Genomic DNA, 22,711 nt, shown 5'->3' on the forward strand with positions numbered 1-22,711 from the left:
CAACCTGATCTGGCTTTTTATTTATTTATTTTTTATTTTAAACAATTTTTATTAATAACATGGAGTATACACACAAATGAGTACAGTAAGTACATAGTATAAGTGTATACAACATTAATACAGAAACATACATTCATCATAAACATAAACACACCAGGGGTCACAGCAAAACAGAAAGGAAAAAAAGAAAAAACTTATTCAATGAATATTTTGTAAAGCTTACAAAGATCGTATGTTTTAACAGCTTTTTTATTTTCACAATCAGATATTGAGGAGACATATTGTTTCACATATGCAGACAGTTCCAGAAAATTTGGTTTCTTGCCTGAGAATTTAGATTTGTGTATGTAAAACTTAGACAAAATAATAAGCAAATTAATCAGATAAAACTGTGAATTTAATTTCTTATCAAATTCAGTGTAGCCAAACAAGACATTTTCCCAGCATAAATTAAACTGAGGGTAAATATGATCACTGATAAAGCATGTCAGTTTGCCCCAAAGTTGTCTGGTGTGTGGGCAAGACCAAAATAAATGGACCAAGGTTTCGTTAACAGAGTCACAGTGGGTACAGTTCACATCAATGTCTTTCTTGAGCCTCTGTATATACTGATTAGTAGGGTAAAACCTGTGGAGCATCTTGAAGGATATCTCTTTGACCTTGTTAGTTAACAAAAACTTGTGAGGTAATAGCCAGACTTTTTCCCAATTAATATCTCCGACAAAGGTAGACCAATAGGATATGGCAGAAGGTGTACTCACAATGTCCTGTTGAAATAGTTGATGAATAAATTTATTCTTATTTTTGTTATTACAGTACATGTGAGACAAGCTTTCCCAACGGCGGTTTCAGTTACTGTTAGTGATATGGGCAAATTGTTGTGTATATTAGGATTTTTAAAAAGTGAGATGATGCCCGAAGGCACAGCATCAAAAACAATAGAAAAATCCTTAGGAGTAACAGGAATTCCATAACGTTGCATAAATTCACCATAACCATAAAGACGCCCATGATGGTCAAACAACTGGCTCAGTAGAATAATATTGTTATCAAACCACTGTTGAAAGAAAATAGATTTGTTTTTATACAAGATATATCTATTGTTCCAGATAAAGAACCTATGGGGAGTGAAGTTGTGTTTGTAAATTAGACACCATGCTAGAAGCATTTGTTTGTGGAATGAAGAAAGTTTAAGGGGAAGTTTGTCAGCATTATAAGTACATAGTAACAGAAATTGGAGCCCACCAACTGAAGAGAAGACATAATGGGGAATAAAGTTCCATATGGAGGTCAGACACTTAAGGTAACGCTTAATCCAATTAATCTTGAAGGTGTAATTTAGCAAGGTGAAGTCCAAGAGATTAAGGCCACCTTTACTGTATTAATTCATTAACACAGATTTTTTAAGATCGTGAGTCCGGTTTTTCCAAACAAAGTTGAATAAAATTTTGTCTATTGTTTTACACACATGGCTCTCAACTCCTAGTGATAAAGCAGCATACGTTACCCTTGAGATACCTTCAGCCTTTGAAAGGAGTATTCGACCTCTTAAGGACAAGTCACGTAAAAACCACTGATTAAATTTCTTTTTGGTTTTATCAATTATTAAAATGAAGTTATTATGACACCTTTGGGATTCATTTTTATCAATAGTGATACCTAAATAAGTAACAGTGCTCTTTATTGGGATATTGTAGATTGAATCAACACAACAATCTTTTATAGCTAATAGGTCCGTGTAACGCTTTGCAATGCATTGTTCCGCTTACTCCACCTTCTGACAGAAATGGAAAATTGAGTTGTCATTTCAATTTTTCAGTTGACTAATTAAGACATTTCCATCAGCTATAGAAATACCTTGCAGATTACTACACTTGATATGATCACACAAGAGTTGGGCAGCTAGTAGAAATAAGTATGGAGATATTGGGCAACCTTGCCGAACACCACGTTTCATGGCAAACCTAGGAGATGGGAGATGACCCATATTTGAGTTTGATTGAACAGTTGGCATTATTGTATAGAGTTTTGATGGCATTACAAAAGAAATCTCCAAAGCCAAATTTTCTTAATGAGTGAAATAGAAAACTATGTTCCACAGTATCAAAGGCTTTAAAAAAGTCTAAAAATAGCATGAAACTGTTATCAAAAATAAGGTGTGAGTAATCAAGAATGTCTAAGACAAGTCTGATGTTGTTGGCAATGCCACCTGATCTGGCACGTTTTAACTGTGCAACAGTAATGACATAAATACCAGCGCGACGGACTAGTGTCCAAAAGCATTTTTTCATTTTACCATTGAGCTCACTATATAGTCCTCTATGTAGTAATCCCCTATATAGGGAGTAGGGAGTAGTGAACGAGTGAGCGATTTCAGACACAGGGTTAGTCTTTGCAGCAAGGATGGGTAGTGGCTCACTCCTTTGTGCCAAAATTCATGAGAGAATTGTTAGTCAATTCAAAAAAGAGCATTTCTCAATGCAATATTGCAGAGAATGTAGGTCTTTCAAAATCTACAGTATATAATATTATGAAATGATTCAGGAAATTCTGAGACATCTCAGTGCATAAAGGGCAAGGTCGGAAACCACTGCTGAATGTGTGTGACCTTTGAGCCCTCAGGCGGTACTGCCTGAGAAACTATTATGTTAATGTGACAAATACAGGCATATGGGCTCTGGAGTACTTCGGAAAACTGTTGCCACTGCTGCATCCAGAAATGCAACCTGAAATGTTGCCGATTTCTCTGGACCCGAACTTGTCTCAGATGGACTGAAAGTCAGTGGAAATATGTGCTGTGGTTAGATGAGTCCACATTTCAGATTGTTTTTGGGAAAATTGAACATCGAGTTCTCAGTGCCAAAGGTGAACACGGCCATCCAGTTTGTTATCAGAGAAAGGTGCAAAAGCTAGCATCTGTGATGGTATGGGGTGCATCAGTTAATTAATTCAGCAGAACAATTCCAGGCCTCATTCTGCATGAGCTACAACAACGTGGCTTCACAGACAGAGTGTGTGTGCTTGACTGGCCTGCTGCCAGTCCAGATCTGTCTCCTATTGAGAATGAAAAGGAGAATCAGACAACAGCGACCATGGACTGTTGAGCAGCTGAAGTCTTGTATCAAGCAAGAATTGACAAAAATTCCAGTTGCAAAACTGCAACAGTTAGTATCCTCAGATCCCATATGATTAAAAAGTATTATTAAAAGAAAACATGATTTCATACTATGGTAATCATGCCCCTGTCCCAGTTTATTTTGAATGTGCTGCAGCCTGCATCAAATTCTAACTTTGTTTATATGTCCAAAATACAATTAAGTTGGTCAGTAAAACTATTGAAAATATTTGTACTTTTATCAGTTAAATAAAGGTTCATGTAAATTAACAAATCACAGATTTTTGTTTTTATTGCATTTTGGAAAATATCCCAACTTTTCTGGAAATAGGGTTTGTATGTAAGGAAAAAGGTTCAGTTTCCAAATGAAATGTCAATAAGTCAGATTAGATCATTTTATAAGCAGTTGCAAGTGAGATCTAAACCTGACAGTGACGGAAATAAAAACATAAAAATGTGATAGTACTATATCTGTATATCATATGTAGCCACTTACCCTGTGCAGGGTCGCAGGCAAGCTGGAGCCTATCCCAGCTGATTATGGGCGAGAGGCGGGGTACACCCTGCACAAGTCGGCAGATCATCACAGGGCTGATACATAGAGACAAACAACCATTCACTCATTCGGTCAATTTAGAACCACCAATTAACCTACCCTGCATGTCTTTGGATTGCAGGGGAAACCGGAGGACCTGGAGGAAACTCATGCAGACACGGGGAAAACATGCAAACTCCACACAGAAAGGTCCCTATCGGCCACTGGACTCAAACCCAGAACCTTGCTGTGAGGCGAGAGTGCTAACCACTACAGTACCATGTCACCCTATTTACATTATATGACAATTTAATTGATGATGAATATATACAATACATCTATAACTCATTTATTCATTTTCAGTAAGTGCTTTATCCTGGTCAGATTGGAAATTAATATTGAGCCTCTCCTGAGAATACTGGGGAAAATGCTGAAACACATCATGGTAAGCTTGATTTGTAGTGCATTATGGAGAGTGAATTGAGACACGTTGGCGTTGAGTGTGATTTGAAATGATGCTGATTGGTTGGCGATTGGAATAACCTTTATGAGATCATCCACTGTCAGTGTAAATATAAATTTTCAAACATGCTGTCATTGCATTTCAGACGGAAAGTTTCACAGTTTAGTCTGAAACAGTTTAAACTGTAAAAGGTTCATAAAAACCCCAAATTCCACTGAAATCCTCTATAAAAACAAATGAATGTAAGAACCTAGCTTGTGTGTGTGTGTGTGTGTGTGTGTGTGTGTGTGTGTGTGTGTGTGTGTGTGTAAACCACAGGTCCAGCAGTGTAATTGTAGATTCAGGGGTTGACCTTCGCTATAATTAAGGTGGCAGAAAACAGAAATCTCAAAACTCTTCATGCATTTCTCTGAAGCTCAGACACAAAAATGTCTACAGTTGGAAAGTGATTGTGGGGGACGTGTAATTACACACTGCTGCACAACAAGCAAATCCACCAGAAAAACATACAACTACCTTATATGGGTCTAATGGGCCTTTATACGTGTACGTACAGTGGCTTGTATAAATATTCTCTGGCCTTGAACTTTTCCTCATTTTGTAGTGTTACAGTCTGAAATGAAAATGATTTTTTGGGGATTTTATGTCATGAAGCTCCAAAAATGTCCAATAATACTGACAACCATAGTTTGGACACACCACAAGGCTGCGGAGAGCTGTATGAAATCCCATTTGGAATCTCAGCAAACATGGAAAAAATAATCTCTGCTCTGATAAGACCAAAACTGAAGTTTGAGAACCTGAAAACATCATCCCCACAGTGAAGCATGTTGATGGTAGCGTCATGTTGATAGTTACACTTGTCCTTTGGTAGTGCCTCTGACTAATATTATGCACAATATATCTTACGTCAGGGCGGCATGGTGGTGTAGTGGTTAGCACTGTCACCTCACAACAAGAAGGTTCTGGGTTTGAGCCCAGTGGCCAACAGGGGCCTTTCTGTGTGGAGTTTGCATGTTTTCCCCGTGTCTGCATGGGTTTCCTCCACAGTCCAAAGACATGCAGTTAGGCTAACTGGCGACTCTAAAATGTCCATTAATCAAGCTTGCAGAGAGATGGGCTCTGCCAATTTTAAATGCTCTAGACACACCAATGATGGACTGTTAAAATATCATTAGTGGTACCCCTATGGCCCTTGCTGGCTATGGGACAAAGAAGAAGATTTTATGTATCACTATGGGATGTTTCAAAGTTTTAGACTTTATTTAATCAACCAAACTCTGATTTATACTTTTCCAGAACTTTGTCCTGGACCTGTTTTGATCATTCCTTGGAATTCATGATGGATTTTTTTTAGGGGTGAATACTTATGCAACTTCTACTGATGTTATCTGGTTTAACTGAGTAATGTGTCTTTTTGAAACCCTGCATGTACATGAACATTCTCTCTCTCTCTCTCTCTCTCTCTCACACACACACGCTCAGTCTCTCTCTCATCTGTGTAAGTGTGTACTGTAATTTTGTGTGCTGTAGAATTGGCCTGCTGCACAGGAACACACACACACACACACACACACACACACACACACACACACACACACACACACACACACACAATTTTAGGGTTTTGTCATTGCTCATTTGCTGACCAAAATGTCCCAGAATATATGACACGCAGGAAACACACACGCACACACACGCGTGCGCGCACACATACACACACACTTTTTCATATATATATATATATATATATATATATATATATATATATATATATATATATATAAAAACACATTCTCTCTCGCACCCACACATACAGAGCATGGATGGATGGATTAAAGAGAACATCTGAATGATGAACACGTTTATTTTGAGGAAAGGCTGAAGAAGAATAAAGACAGTGGATTATTTCTGACAGTGTTTTCAGTGTGTATTCGTTTGATTCATCATCTGTGTGTCAGTGAGTGTGTTGTATGTGAGTGTGTGCGTGTATATGAGTTGTTAGATGATGTTGGAGATGAAACGAGTTGTTCTCCTGCTCTCTGTTGTCCTCCTGACCTGCGCTGCTCCTGTAAGAAAACCCCATCCTCATTAATATACAGTATTTACATTCTGTCTGCATACTGACACACTGGAGTTTAATTAATTCATTAGTAACTCATTTCACTTTCACAGTTCATTCTGATTGGTTAATTAGTATCTTATTATATAGCAAGTAAATTGTGTTTTCAGAACATTTATTTACATTTTCTGCTATTTAACCCCACTAGTGTTGATGAATTGTAATAGTTTAGTTTTATATAAGCTGTACTCTGTATGTTTAACTTTAAGCAATTGTCTCATTTTCTCAAAAGTGGGAAATTTGTATTAATTGCCATTTATCTAAATGAATTAAAATTAATTAAAAACTCTTAACAGTGCTGAGATCCTAATCACTATATTGTGGCACAGTGAAATTTGTAATCTAAATTACAGGTGCAGTATAAATATAAGAATCTATATATTCTGTCAATGTCTTTAATATCTATAAATATACATGTATGGTAAATAGTGTTGTTAATACTACTACTACTACTACTAATAATAATAATAATAATAATGATGATGATGATGATGATGATGATGATGGTGTGTGTGTGTGTGTGTGTGTGTGTGTGTGTGTGTGTGTGTGTGTGTGTGTGTGTGTGTGTGTTTAGCTGCACCAGAATAATGAGTTGAGAAGTTCACAGGAATCCCAGGTGAGTTTTAGATATAATTTGGAAAAAATTTTGTATTTGTGAAATAAATTGCATGTACAGCAGATCAGCGTCATTTTCATGGCAGGTTCCTCAACACTCCATACACTTTTCCACACAGGAAACACAAGCATATCATTACAGATGTTTCTTCCTTATCCTTTATGCACCACTTCTATTTTGTTTTTTTGTATGTTTCACTTGACTTCTTAACATCTTTTACCCAAAAAGTATGAACACTTTGGACAGCATGTTTAAAGTTGTAAAGAATGAGAATGAGTAATTGGGATGTTTTACAGGCTTGTATTGTGGTTGGGTTTAGACAGATTATGGTCAGTTTTGGTAATAACTGGTGTATAAAAATGGCCCAAATGCAACCAATAATCTTTACAGCAGCTGACATTTTAACATTTACAATGAGCCAAAAGTGATGAAAGGATAAAAGGGAAATGGGTATAGGTTTTTTAAAGTACAAAGATACCACTTTATACTTAAGAAAGAAAGAAAGAAAGAAAGAAAGAAAGAAAGAAAGAAAGAAAGAAAGAAAGAAAGAAAGAAGTGGAGGGATGGAGGAAAGGGAGTTGAAGATGAGATATATATATATTGGTATAATTATTGCAGTTCTATTGATATAAATTGTAGAAAGGTTAATTATTTATTACCAAATTAATATAATACTAAATAATGTTGTATGTGTGCTTTATTGTATACAGTATGTTAAAGCGCAATTTATATAACAAGTACCTGTGTAATTTTAGAACACCTTATGTCTTTTGTCAGGTTACCTCGCGGGTCATTTCATTTAGGGGAACCCCCAGAAGTGACATCATAATCAAGGCACCTGCAGGTTTTGGAAAACCCAATGAAAATGGCCAGAGCACTGTTACTGTCAGTTTACGGGATGATAATACCAATGTTTCCTTTGATGTTGTGAGCTTCATCTTCTCTGTGAGTAGTGAGGAAATGTCTAATGCCAAGCTTGGTGAAAGCAATGAAAGAGTCAGTGATGAAGGAATACAGGATAATGGGGCTGAGAAACACAACACTGATAATGATGGGGAAGTGAGTGAAGAGGGCCCAACAGAAGGATTTGAGGTGCTACACAGTGATGAAGAGTTGGACAAAAATGAGGAAGAAATACCAACCACCTCAGATACATTCAGCTCACAGGAGGACTCAAATGAGTCTGATTCTGCATCAGAGTTCCAAAAGACAAAGGTCCATACTGATCAATCAGATAGCGCAGAACCTTCTGTCCTACACTACTTCCCCAGACAACTTATAGGTGTCAGATCACCTCTTGCATTGACATTAATCCATGAGGAAACTACTTCAGCAGAAGGAAATGGCAAAGGAACCAACCCCAGATCAGATATCTCTTCTGTAGAAGGTCAGACTGTTCCAACAAACTCAGAACCCATTTTAGGACCTTTTCAGAAAGCACTGAGCTCCAGCTCAGAGGAGGAAACAGATGATAAATGGAAGAACAGTGTCACTGATCCAACACTGAGCAAGACCCCAAGGCTGACCTCAGGTCCAGAGTCCATGGTAAATACAGAAGTGGTGGAAAAGAATGAAGGTCTTCCAACACCTTTTTTCTCTGGTTCAGACTTGTATCCTGAGTACGTTAATGATGAATGGCAGTATGATCCCAGATATTATGACCCATACAGGAACCATCCTGGGTATGCTGGAGGGTATGACCCCTATGGTGCAGGGTATGACCCCTATGGTGCAGGATATGACCCCTATGGTGCAGGGTATGACCCCTATCAAGCAGGGTATGACCCGTATCAAGCAGGCTATGATCCCTATCAAGCAGGTTATGACCCCTATGGTAAAGGGTATGACCCATATCGTGCAGGATATGACCCCTATGGTGCAGGTTATGACCCTTATGGAACAAGGCATGACCCCTATCAGGAAGGATATGACAACCAGGACCCATATCATGAAACAGAGAATCAAGCTCCAAGACATGACATAGAGCAAGAAACCACTCCACCATACTCAGTGGAAGAAAATGAGAGCCGCCCTACAGAGATTTCAAACAACCAGGATAACTCTTATAGTGAAGAACAACCTCAGTCACCCTCCATTTCGCCATCAAGTACCCCAGCATTACTATCTGAAGGTTCTGAGAGCATGGATTCTGCACACAACATGCCATCAGAAGAACCATCAAACTCTAGCTTTATTGAAACAAGCAGAGAAATTGGACTGCAGTCTTCCAAAGACCCAAATGATTCTAACAGTCCTCCTGATTCTGCTGTGTCCAACAGTGAAGAGGGTACCGAAACCAGACATGATGCTGTGAGCAAGAAAATGACTGCAACAGGGGACTCCAGCAGTGAGGAGAGCATTGAGACCATGGACTCTGAACAAGAGAGCCAGACTCCAATAGATCAGCAAGGAAACCAGGGAACTCCTGATCCAGCGATTCAGACACCTTCCCACATGCCTGCGGTTCAGGTTAATCATAACATGCAGGAGGTACACAATGAAGAAGAACCTCACAGTCAGTCAAATGTAGATCTCATACCTGCATTTAGTTCAGAAGAAGATGATCCACTGGTCAACACACTCGAGCGCATCATGTCTCTTTCGTTCAATGGTGGATCCAATGAAGAAGGTACTGCTGTTGGGACAAACCCTGATTCTACACCCGCAGACACCACCATATCTGAAAACAACCAAAACAAAGAATCATTTTCAGATGAATCTGCAACCAATACTCCAGGAATCAGTGCAGAAGTGACTCATGAATCAGTACACCTCACCACAGAGAGCCCAACACTCAATTCTGAATCAGTGCCAACAAGTGATTCACTTGTTAGCAATGAAGACACCTCCAGTGAGAATACCACATCAAATCTGAGTGCTAACCTGCACATTACAACTCAGAGCAGTGGAGGATTAGATAATAGTGCTGAAGCTAATGCTAATGCTAACACTGCTAACGACAGTGAGGAGTCTCGGGAATCTCAGATCTTTACACCATCCACAGTGTTCCCCATCGCTAGTCAACCAAGCCACGTGCAACACACTGAAAATGGCAGTGATGAAGAAAACACACAAGATAGGAAGTCCAGCCAGGGGATAAGCAGTCCATTTTCTGTAGAGACACCCGCTAAAATAATAGCCACCAATCTCTGGATGTCTTTGCTCCAAGCCCTGAAAGTTCCCATAGCTAATCAAAGTGGACAATCAGTCCAGAAAAATGTTCAAAGGCCACAAAGTACCAGACATTATCATCTTCGTAGCAACAGGAGACGAACCGACGATAGCAGTGAGGAAAGTAAATAAAATAAAATAAAATAAAATATGTATAAACGTAGCGCATGTTTTTAACAATTAAAGACCTAGTCAGGAATTGCTAATAGAAGGTTGGTGCTTGGTCTTGCAACATAAGTGTTATATTACAGTATATAAGGTTAGCATGTTAGCATTAATATATATTAGAAATCATATTCTCTGTTAGCAATCATGTCCTCTTTTAGCAAAAATGCATACTGTTAGCAAATTTTTCTAGTATAGATCTCTGGAGCAGCCATGACACTGTTTTAGCAAGTTTTCTGATTGGAGTTTTAATGTTTTTTTCTTGTATTACACATGTGATTGATGTAGTGGATGTAGGTCTGTTTTCTCCTCTCAGGAATGAATTGCTGTATTTTTGGAATGGAAATGTGGTCCAGATTTACCTCGAATAAAACTAGCTGTAATAATACTGATAGCTCAAAAATCTGCATTGCAAGTGTATCAATATAATGACAGGGGAAAAGTTTTTTTTTTCTTCCCCCAGATTGAGCTTATTCTCCAGAAGCATGGTTTCTATTTTAGATGATAAATAAAATAAATAAATATTATAATGCAATGGTTCATGCAGCTGTAACAGTTTCCTGTGTGGTTATTCACCATGTATTTAAAATGGATTACTGTCAAGGTGCAGTTAATCGTTTTTAAAAGTGTTTATATTTCTGTAAAAAAAAATTTTTTATATACAATTCCAATTAAAAGTTTGGACACACTTTCTATTTCAATGGTTTTTCTTTATCTCATCTCACCTCATTATCTCTAGCCGCTTTATCCAGTTCTACAGGGTCGCAGGCAAGCTGGAGCCTATCCCAGCTGACTACGGGCGAAAGGCGGGGTACACCCTGGACAAGTTGCCAGGTCATCACAGGGCTGACACATAGACACAGACAACAATTCACACTCACATTCACACCTATGGTCAATTTAGAGTCACCAGTTAACCTAACCTGCATGTCTTTGGACTGTGGGGGAAACCGGAGCACCCAGAGGAAACCCACGCAGACACGGGGAGAACATGCAAACTCCGCACAGAAAGGCCCTCGCTGGCCACGGGGCTCAAACCCGGACCTTCTTGCTGTGAGGCGAGAGCGCTAACCACTACACCACCGTGCCGCCCCGGTTTTTCTTTATGTTTATTCATTAAAAGACACTTCATGTTTTCAAGTAATGATGGATGTCGTTTCTCTTTACTTAGTGGAGCAGTTCTTGACATAACATGGATTACTACAGCTGTGGAATAGGGCTATTTATTGTATTTGTATAATTTACTATTTACTGTTTGATCTCAAATGCATTAAGAAGGCAAGAAATTGCACTAATTAACTTTTGACGAGGCACCTGTTAATTGAAAAGCATTCCATGTGATTACCTCATGAAGCTGATTAAGATAATGCCAATAGTGTTTAAAGTGTCATCAAGGTAAACGGTGGCTACTTTGAAGAATCTAAAACACGAAACAGATTTTTTAACACTTTTTTGTTTACCATATAATTCCATATATGTTCCGGATGTTATTTCATAGTGTTGATGTCTTCAGTATTGTTCTACAATGTAGAAAATAGCCAAAATACAGAAAAACCTATGAATGAGTAGGGGTGTCCAATCTTTTGACTGGTACTGTACATCACCGATTATAGAAAACATGGACAACATATTGTCTTAAAAAGTGAAGCCATCACATGTCTAGTGCCCCTGTTGACTGGCTGCAGTACAATTTTTGTACAATTGACATCCAGCCAGTCAGCTATCAAAATCTGGGCAAAGGCCATTTGTCCATCAGTGAACACAAACACTACCAATAATATTGGGATGGATTTTAGAATTAGGCTGGTTAGTTTACATTGCGCTCAGAATAGCTATGTGCCCCAAATAACGAATTATTAACTCACACTGCACTACTGGAGCATTCTGCCCTGGTATGATGAACGAATTTCCAGTTCATATCCATGTGATATTAGATGCATCCTTATTCATGAAATATATCCAGCTGAAACTGTTAAAGCTCTCTAGATAGATGTAAAATTGATTTCCACAACGAAGATATTCTATGACATGCTGGTCCTTGTGGGTGGGCCCAGTGGGTGGGCATACCAAATGAGTGGGTGTACTTGACTTTGACTCTCATCTCTATTGTGCAGACTCTGGCTTCAAATTTGACAAAATGGCAGAGGGGTTTTGCCTTTATTTCTATAGAATGGGAGGCAATTGGGCCACGCCATCCATGTTTTCTTCAGTCGATGGTATAAATTCACAACATTTCCCTGCAGTGAGTGTGGCTAGTTTCTTAATTTCTAGCTTCTGTATTACATTATTATGTGCTGCACTTCAGCTCACAACCAGCAGAGGGCTCTAATCATTACACTCTAAAGGAACAGTTTGAACAAAAGTTAATTGTAAACCATTTATGCAAAATGTGGAGGCTATAACATTCCCTTACTTGTTAGCTACATTAGTATTGCAGTCCAAAACTAAACAAGCAAACCTCAGACATTTGTGGTGATGGAGGCATTGTGTAACATGACAAGTTGCAGGGTTTTTTTTTCTTTTGTTTTATTAACTTAAAGGGGAGGGGGAGAGGTTGGTGAGGGAGCGACTGTTTATCGCTGCTATAACGTAAGTAACAATAGGAACTAACTTGTTTCACCAGCAGTAAATGTAACAATAAATGGATAAAAGCATGTGTCATTCTTCAATAAGTAAATTGTAATTGTTGGTAAATTGCTGTGGTATAAGAGAAATAAAACACTTGGGGACCTGCTGTTATAGGAAAATAATCTACTTTTGGGTGGTAACAGTAAATCTGATTCAACACATCACATCACCCTGATGTTGATTATTTTCCTATAACAGCACAACACGAATGTTCTACACAACACACACTGTTTAATTCCTTAGCTATGTTTTAGTTATTGATTGATAACTGAATTTCAAAACTGTCATTAAATAATGTCGGTACCACACACACACCCCTGAATGTTCCAAAACCACACCCACCATTTCAAAGCAAGCTGCATTTTCATTCAAATACCATATTTATGCTGCTCTGTGGATATTATTACACTGCAACACCCCCCCCCCAACACACACACACACACACACACACACACACACACACACACACACACACACACACACACACACACACACACTTTTACTAGTGAATCACAGTTTTGCAAGACTGAAATCAGTGAGTAAAGTAAAAGGAGTTTTTCCTTGTTTATGTCTGCAGCTCATAATCTGTAATAATGTGTAATAATGTATAATACATGCTCTTGTCCTCTGTCTGATGATGCATCATCAGTGTGAGGGAAAATAAACACACTTCTATATGATCAATGTTACAGGAAATAGAAAGTCATAACACAGGCACATCTCTCTGACTCTTCCATATTTTACTATTTAGCTGTTACATGAGTTACTTTTTCCACTTATATGTCATAATATGTAAGTAATAAACACTGAATGAGAGAGAGAGAGAGAGAGAGAGAGAGAGAGAGAGAGAGAGAGAGAATGTGATGAAGTACAATTTACTGTTACCACCCTTAAGTTGACTATTTTCCCATAACAGCATGTCCCCAAGTGTTTCTAAAACCTCATTAAAAAACCTGTTTATTATTAGTGTAGGGTCCACTGTACGAGTCCCTGTGAATGAGCTGTTACTATAGAAACAAGAACGTATTTAGAAAGAGTGCATTAATGTAAACCTGTGATCTGCAGCTGCACTACAATCAGAGCTGCTGTTATAGATAATTAATCAACATCTTCTGACCATTCACAATCAAGAATTTATCCACAGTCTGGTGAAAAGTTGTTTTTAAATAAACATGGCAGTGGGTTGTTAGCTCAGCTCTGCATTCTCTGAGTGTGTGTGTGTGTGTGTGTGTGTGTGTGTGTGTGTGTGTGTGTGTGTGTGTGTGTGTAATTGTATAGCAGGACAGATGGAAGTATCACTTTAGACACTAACGCCTGTTATTGATACACTGAACCCTAGTCATTAGCAGTGTGTGGGTGCACTTTAGCCTAAGTATAGCCATGTGTGTGTTTCACCTGGCTGTGTTTATATAAAGCACTGCAGGGTTTTACAGGTGCACAGGTAAACCTCCATCACTCCTGCTGTTTGAGGAACGAGAGACACTGAGAGGGAGAGCGAGAGGACAGGTAAAGCTCCTCACTTACTTACTTACTTACTTACTTACTTACTTACTTATTAAACAAATCTCAAGTGCAAACATGTTTCCTGTATCAGCTCTCAGTTTAAGTGACATTATTGAATTGCTTCAGAAGATACAGGGGTCATTAAAGTTAAGTTAATCATGTGCTGTTTAACTGAAGAACTGAAGAATTAGATGAGTAGTGAGCTATCTAATAAAACTTTCCATGCAAACATTAGGATGTTAGAGTAGGAAGTTTTTTGGATGCAGTTCAGTTTTGTGAGTTTGATGGTTTATTCAAAACAATTCAGGGTAGCAAAGAAAATTCACAAGTGTGTAAAAAACAAACAAACAAACAAACAAACAAACAAACAAAAACCCTTCATGTCAATTATTATGAAGTCCCATCAAGCTAAATTAATGTGAGTGGGGGGCATTTACTTTCAGGCAATATGTACTACTATAAAGGTGGCTTCAGTAATGCATACTGTAATATAGCCATCTGTAGTTTCTACCCATCAGTGCCCAGCCACTATAATTCCCAGCATGCACTGCACAAATACACTGCACATCATATCATGTCACATCATAACCATTAAGTACAATCAACTAATCCTGACTCTTCTCATTAGAATATTCCTGACTCACATGAATCGGTGTGTATTGCTGTGCAACATGCACAAAAATTACTTAACTCATGTGGAATGTTAACCTTCCATCCTGTTCACAACACATTAACCAGTGGTTATAAAATGTTCTTCTAAAACTGTATCATATTGGACTGATAATGTGAATCAGATACAATTATAGTATTTCTAATGATTCAAATTATTTAAATGACTCAAGCAATTTAAATGATTCAAGAGATTTAAGTGATTTGAGTGACTCTAATGGTACAAATGATTCCAGTGATAGTAGTAATTCAAGTGACTCTGGCATTCAAATGACTCCAATAATGTAAGAGATGAGAGTGATTCATGATTCCCATTATTTAAGTGACTCTAGAGAGTCAAGTGACTTTGGCATTCAAATGATTCCAATAATGAATGTGATTGGAGGATTAGTGATTCAAATGATTCAAGAGTTTCTAGTGATTCAACAGGCTCTGGCATTTACATGAATTGATTTGAGTGATTACTGATTCAAGCAACTCTATAAATCCACCAAAATGACAATAGTGAATCAGTCAGTTCATATAATTCTAATGATTCAGACAATTTAAGCTTGATAAACAAGACCGATAAATTTGTAAGGTTCTTATGAGTCTGCTTTTTTTTTTAAAGATCTGATTAAGTATTGGCCTTCTTTCTTCTGCATTTGTAGAAAAGGAGCATCACTTTTTTCCTTACTTGTCTGAGTTATGTTTATTATTTTTGCTAAACAAACAAATGAAAGAAAACATAAATAAAATATTAATGTTGGCTGTTTGTGTGCGTATGCTTCATGGATGTTTACTTTGTTTCCTGTCTGTTTATTAAGAGTAATAGTTTTTCTGTGTGATCATTTCTCATGTCCTATTATTTTACAGATCTGCCACCATGATGAAGGTCGTGCTTTTGTTCCTCTTTGGCTCCCTCACTGCTCTTCCAGTACGTTACACTGCATTACTGTGTGTTACTGGGAGCTTTATCCAATTTAGCAAGAAACACAGAATCCAATCTCACTGTCCAGATCAGACCCAAAGCAGTGAAAAGATCAGACAGTGAGAAGGGGTGGGGCAGGGTTGGGTGAAAAAGTGCCTTTAAGTGTAAAATGTGTTACTTTTTCTCTCTCTCTGATTGTTGTTATTTCATGTCTCTCAGGTTCCCCAGGTGGAGGAGATGCAGTCAGTAAGATCCACATTCTCCTTACATACTACTCATACTCATCTGACTCTCACTCATACTACTTATACCCATGCTACTCATATTCATCTGACTCATACTCATCCAACTCATACTCCTCATACTCATCCGACTCATACTCATACTACTCATGCTCATTCAACTCTCACTCATACTACTCATGCTTATCTGACTCTCACTCATACTACTTATACCCATGCTACTCATACTCCTCTCACTCATACTCATCCGACTCATGCTCATACTACTTATACCCATGTTACTCATACTCATACTACTCATACTCATCCGACTCATACTCATACTACTTATACCCATGCTACTCATACTACTTATACCCATGCTACTCATACTACTTATACCCATGCTACTCATACTCATACTCACCTGACTCATACTCATACTACTTATACTCATCCAACTCATGCTCATACTACTCATACTCATCTGACTCTCATTCATACTACTCATACTCATCCGACTCATACTACTTATACTCATGCTACTCATACTCATACTACTTACAGTGGTGCTTGAAAGTCTGTGAACCCTTTAGAATTTTCTATATTTCTGCATAAATATGACCTAAAACATCATCAGATTTTCACACAAGTCCTAAAAGTAGATAAAGAGAACCCAGTTAAACAAATGAGACAAAAATATTATACTTGGTCATTTATTTATTGAGGAAAATGATCCAATATTGCATATTTGTTAGTGGCAAAAGTAAGTGAACCTTTGCTTTCAGTATCTGGTGTGACCCCCTTGTGCAGCAATAACTGCAACTAAACGTTTCTGGTAACTGTTGATCAGTCCTGCACACCGGCTTGGAGGAATTTTAGCCCATTCCTCCGTACAGAACAGCTTCAACTCTGGGATGTTGGTGGGTTTCCTCACATGAACTGCTCGCTTCAGGTCCTTCCACAGCATTTCGATTGGATTAAGGTCAGGACTTTGAATTGGCCATTCCAAAACATTAACTTTATTTTTCTTTAACTATTCTTTGGTAGAATGACTTGTATGCTTAGGGTCGTTGTCTTGCTGCATGACCCACCTTCTCTTGAGATTCAGTTCATGGACAGATGTCCTGACATTTTCCTTTAGAATTTGCTGGTATAATTCAGAATTCATTGTTCCATCAATGATGGCAAGCCGTCCTGGCCCAGATGCAGCAAAACGGGCCCAAACCATGATACTAACACCACCATGTTTCACAGCTGGGATAAGGTTCTTATGCTGGAATGCAGTGTTTTCCTTTCTCCAAACATAACACTTCTCATTTCAACCAAAAAGTTCTATTTTGGTTTCATTCATCCACAAAACATTTTTCCAATAGTCTTCTGGCTTGTCCACATGATCTTTAGCAAACTGCAGACGAGCAGCAATGTTCTTTTTGGAGAGCAGTTGCTTTTTCCTTGCAACCCTGCCACGCACACCATTGTTGCTCAGGTTTTTCCTGATGGTGGACTCATGGACATTAACATTAGCCAATGTGAGAGAGGCCTTCAGTTGCTTAGAAGTTACCCTGGGGTCCTTTGTGACCTTGCTGACTATTACACGCCTTGCTCTTGGAGTGATCTTTGTTGGTCGACCACTCCTGGGGAGGGTAATAATGGTCTTGAATTTCCTCCATCCACAGTCATACTCACAATCTGTCTGACTGTGGATTGGTGGAATCCAAACACTTTAGAGATAGTTCTGTAACCTTTTCCAGCCTGATGAGCATCAACAACGCTTTTTCTGAGGTCCTCAGAAATCTCCTTTGTTTGTGCCATGATACACTTCCATAAACGTGTTGTGAAGCTCAGACTTTGATAGATCCCTGTTCTTTAAATAAAACAGGGTGCCCACTCACACCTGATTGTCATCCCATTGATTGAAAACACCTGACTCTAATTTCACCTTCAAATTAACTGCTAATCCTAGAGGTTCACATACTTTTGCCACTCACAGATATGTAATATTGGATAATTTTCCTCAACAAATAAATGACCAAGTATAATATTTTTGTCTCATTTGTTTAACTGGGTTCTCTTTATCTACTTTTAGCACTTGTGTGAAAATCTGATGATGTTTTAGGTCATATTTATGCAGAAATATAGAAAATTCTAAAGGGTTCACAAACTTTCAAGCACCACTGTATACTCATCCGACTCTCACTCATACTACTTATACTCATCTGACTCATGCTCATACTACTTATACCCATGCTACTTATTCTCATACTACTTATACTCATCCAACTCATACTCATCTGACTCATACTCATACTGCTTATACCCATACTACTCATACTCATAGTACTCATGTTTATACTAACCGTACCCATACTCCTCATACTCGTTCATCCTACTTTATTTTTAATATCTCTCTCTCTCTCTCTCCCTCTCTCTTTCTCAGGGAAGTGGGAAATTCATATTCAACAGTGAAGCTGATTCAGTCTCACTGGTATGTTGTATTTCACTGTGAAATAAATCCAATATTTTTTATAAGAGAGCACTCCAACCAGGTTGGAAAACTAGCTATATAGTGCACAAGTTAGGGAGTCTTTTTATGTTAATTTTATATCAGGGTCATATCAGAAAGCAGAGTGGAGAATATCAAGTGCACTCCTGAACTCCATAGTGGACTGCGGTGCACAAACCTTATCACTTAGGGAACCTAGGGAACACGTACGCTTCTTTTAGGGAGTAGGAATTAGAGAGAAATAATCATTGTCTTAGTGACCATGGCTTCTGGTCACTCACTGATGGTGTGTGTGGCACTTTTTAATGAGGTCATCTGTATGTTGTGTATTTCAGGTGCCTTCCTCACCAAGCAGCACTCCGACCCCTCTCCTTCAGACATTCTGGCGTTCTCCTGGGAGAACACATACTCAGCTTGAGGCTCCTGAGGAGAACTTCATTCCTGTATCTGAGCAGCATCTAGAGGTCATAACCCTGAACCCCACTGTGCCTAAAATAGGAGCCAAAATTCTGAGAGGTGCTCTGAATCACCCTACTGAGGTTCCCTCTGGTCCAACTGTTACAGAGTCCACAGAGCCGAATCACACCGGAACCCCACTGCCCTTGACTCTGACTGCTCCACCCAGTGAACTGAACTACAGGCCTATAAACATCAGCCATGACACATCACTTCCAGTCTCAGGTCTGAGTGGAACAAGCTTGACGCATTCTCACGTCAGGCCTCGGAGCGCTGAGAATGCAGAGAACAATGAGAACGCTGAGAACACAAAGAATGATGAAAAGAACAAGCACAACACTGGCACCTCTGGTAAAAAGAAGAAAAATATGGCAAAGGGAGGAACAAAAGGAGCAAAGGCAGCAGCGAAGGGAGGAAAGACAGAAACACAAATTGAACAGAATGTCAAAACAGAGAAGGTCCAAAGTGCTGATTTTAGCTTTGAATTTGATGGTTTTGGATGGCTAGGTGATGACCCTGGCCATGCCCAAACAACACAAGGACCAAACAGCCCTGGTGACACAAGCTCAAGCTCCAGTTCAAGCTCAAGTTCATCAAGTGAATCAAAAGACTCTAGTAGCTCAAGTGAGTCAAGTGACTCAAGCAGTTCAAGTCAAAGTGACTCAAGTGACTCAAGTGATTCAAGTGGCTCAAGTGATTCAAGTGACTCAAGTGATTCAAGTGACTCAAGTAAATCTTGTGATTCGAGCAAGTCCAGTAGTTCAAGTGATTCAAGTGACTCAAGTGACTCTTGCAATTCAAGTGATTCAAGTGATTCAAGTGACTCCAGTGATTCAAGTGATTCAAGTGATTCAAGTGACTCCAGTGATTCAAGTGATTCAAGTGACTCCAGTGATTCAAGTGATTCAAGTGACTCCAGTGACTCAAGTGACTCTTGCAAGTCAAGTGACTCCAGTGATTCAAGTGACTCAAGTGACTCTTGCAATTCAAGTGACTCCAGTGATTCAAGTGATTCAAGTGATTCCAGTGACTCCAGTGATTCAAGTGATTCTAGTGATTCAAGTGATTCCAGTGACTCCAGTGATTCAAGTAATTCAAGCAGCTCAAGTGAATCAAAAGAAATGCCTGTAGTTCATCACAGTTCATCCAACTCCAGTGAATGAATCCAAAAAACAACCAGATCAGTTCTACTTAATCAGAATCACTTCTCAGTTCCTCTCATGTTTCCATGATGTTACATGATAGTAGTAGTGAACAGATCATACAGCTAACTAGTTTATCTAATTTTTTTCTCCAAATTGTTTTTCTTTTTGTGTACTCTATTCAAATAAATATTGTTATAAATAATATAGACTCTGTGATTCTTTGAAATTTAAATAAAATCTTCTTGACATGCATCCAAAGAAACACAGAAAAGCAGACTGTGGGAAGAATAACTGAGAGCGTTGGAATATTTTAAACTTCAATTTTATTTATATGCAAAAAGATAGCTGGGACAAGAAGACACGTCATCATTAAGTGATGTATCAGATGTGTGTGTGTGTGTGTGTGTGTGTGTGTGTGTGTGTGTGTGTGTGTGTGTGTGTGTGTGTGTGTGAAGTTTGAAGTTAACTCACAGTCAGAAGAGTGCACTTGTTTAGCTTCAGATTACATTACAGTGTTAATGAAGTTCAGATGCTGGGTGTGTTGTAGTGTGTAAAATATGACCACAGTCTGGGTCGCGCTCCACTCTATGCTTTTTACAGACAATACACGCACCTCTGACCTGAATGACAACACACACATATATAAATACCAGCCTAATACCAGTACAGGACCTGAGTAACACACAGTTCTTTTTTTAATTATTCGTTTTAATTTAGTTTTCACTATAGATACCACTCAGTAAGATGTAAATTATATTTAAACAGAAACAGAAGCTAACATTATGACAACCTTTGTGTTTACTAAATGTGAATTGTCAGAGTCTGCAACTCTAATGTTCACAAAACATTCTGCTAAACTAAAATTATAATCTATATTTTCACCATCACTGGACATAGTGCCATGTTCTGTTTAATTTTCTCATCTCATCTCATCTCATTATCTCTAGCCGCTTTATCCTTCTACAGGGTCGCAGGCAAGCTGGAGCCTATCCCAGCTGACTACGGGCGAAAGGCGGGGTACACCCTGGACAAGTCGCCAGGTCATCACAGGGCTGACACATAGACACAGACAACCATTCACACTCACACCTACGGTCAATTTAGAGTCACCAGTTAACCTAACCTGCATGTCTTTGGACTGTGGGGGAAACCGGAGCACCCGGAGGAAACCCACGCGGACACGGGGAGAACATGCAAACTCCACACAGAAAGGCCCTCGCCGGCCCCGGGGCTCGAACCCAGGACCTTCTTGCTGTGAGGCGACAGCGCTAACCACTACACCACCGTGCCGCCCTGTTTAATTTTCTGTATTGAATTTTTAAATAAAGTCTCAGATGTTTCTTTTCAACTCATGAGCCTGAAGGGAAAGGTGATTTCATTTTGGCTCAGATAATTTTATAAACGTATATATATAAAAAATTTCAGAAATGTAATAAGCTTTATAAATTGTATTTTCTGTATTCTATTCCATAAGTAAAATTGCTATTTGTATAATCACTTTCATTTTTAAAAATGAAGGTTTTTCCAATTTTGATCTAACTGAATCATTTTTTATTTCACTATGTATTTATTTCCTGTATATAGAAACCATATTGGACTGTTGTGCATTGAAAGGTTTCTCTAAAAATGTGAATATTGCTGACTTTTGAGATTTATTTTATCTTGCAATTAATAATTTCTTGAAGAAACAAATTGTAATGAAATTCAAAACACCGTTGATTCATTGAATCATTAAATAAGAGTCAGAATTAAATGCTTCAGACAGTGCTCGCTAATATTGATCTCAGGGCAATGAAACACATAATAATGCTGTTTCTGTGTATACACACCATATACATATTTGTGTTCATGAGGGGAGATTATAAATGCATAAGCTGAATTATAAACAGTTATTTATGGGTTTTATCCATCCATCCATCCATCCATCCATTATCTGTAGCTGCTTATCCTGTTCTACAGGGTCGCAGGTAAGCTGGAGCCTATCCCAGCTGACTATGGGTGAGAGGCGGGGTACACCCTGGACAAGTCAACAGGTTATTGCAGGGCTGACACCGAGACAAAACCATTCACATCTACGGTCAATTTAGAGCCACCAATTAGCCTAACCTGCATATCTTTGGACTGTGGGGGAAACATACAAACTCCGCACAGAAAGGCCCTCGCTGGCCGCGAACCCAGGACCTTCATGCTGTGAGGTGACAGTGCTAACCACTACACCACCGTGCCGTCCTTTATGGGTTTTATTTTTACATAATATTCTCTGTACTGGGCGGCACGGTGGTGTAGTGGTTAGCGCTGTCGCCTCACAGCAAGAAGGTCCTGGGTTCGAGCCCCGGGGCCGGCGAGGGCCTTTCTGTGCGGAGTTTGCATGTTCTCCCCGTGTCCGCGTGGGTTTCCTCCGGGTGCTCCGGTTTCCCCCACAGTCCAAAGACATGCAGGTTAGGTTAACTGGTGACTCTAAATTGACCGTAGGTGTGAATGTGAGT

General features: G+C 38.8%; 1 protein-coding gene across 1 annotated transcript; it reads left to right on the forward strand.

Annotated features, from left to right (window-relative positions):
• Positions 1-1,264: 1,264 nt before the first annotated feature.
• On the forward strand, positions 1,265-20,243 carry LOC132895922 (dentin sialophosphoprotein-like). Its single transcript, XM_060936664.1, has 6 exons — positions 1,265-1,303; positions 7,629-9,934; positions 15,843-15,903; positions 16,117-16,143; positions 18,559-18,606; positions 18,960-20,243. The coding sequence occupies exons 1-6, from the start codon at positions 1,265-1,267 to the stop codon at positions 20,241-20,243; spliced, it is 3,765 nt and encodes a 1,254-aa protein (XP_060792647.1).
• The last annotated feature ends 2,468 nt before the right edge of the window (positions 20,244-22,711 follow it).

Source organism: Neoarius graeffei, chromosome 13, assembly GCF_027579695.1.
Source record: "Neoarius graeffei isolate fNeoGra1 chromosome 13, fNeoGra1.pri, whole genome shotgun sequence".
Lineage (NCBI taxonomy): Eukaryota > Metazoa > Chordata > Actinopteri > Siluriformes > Ariidae > Neoarius > Neoarius graeffei.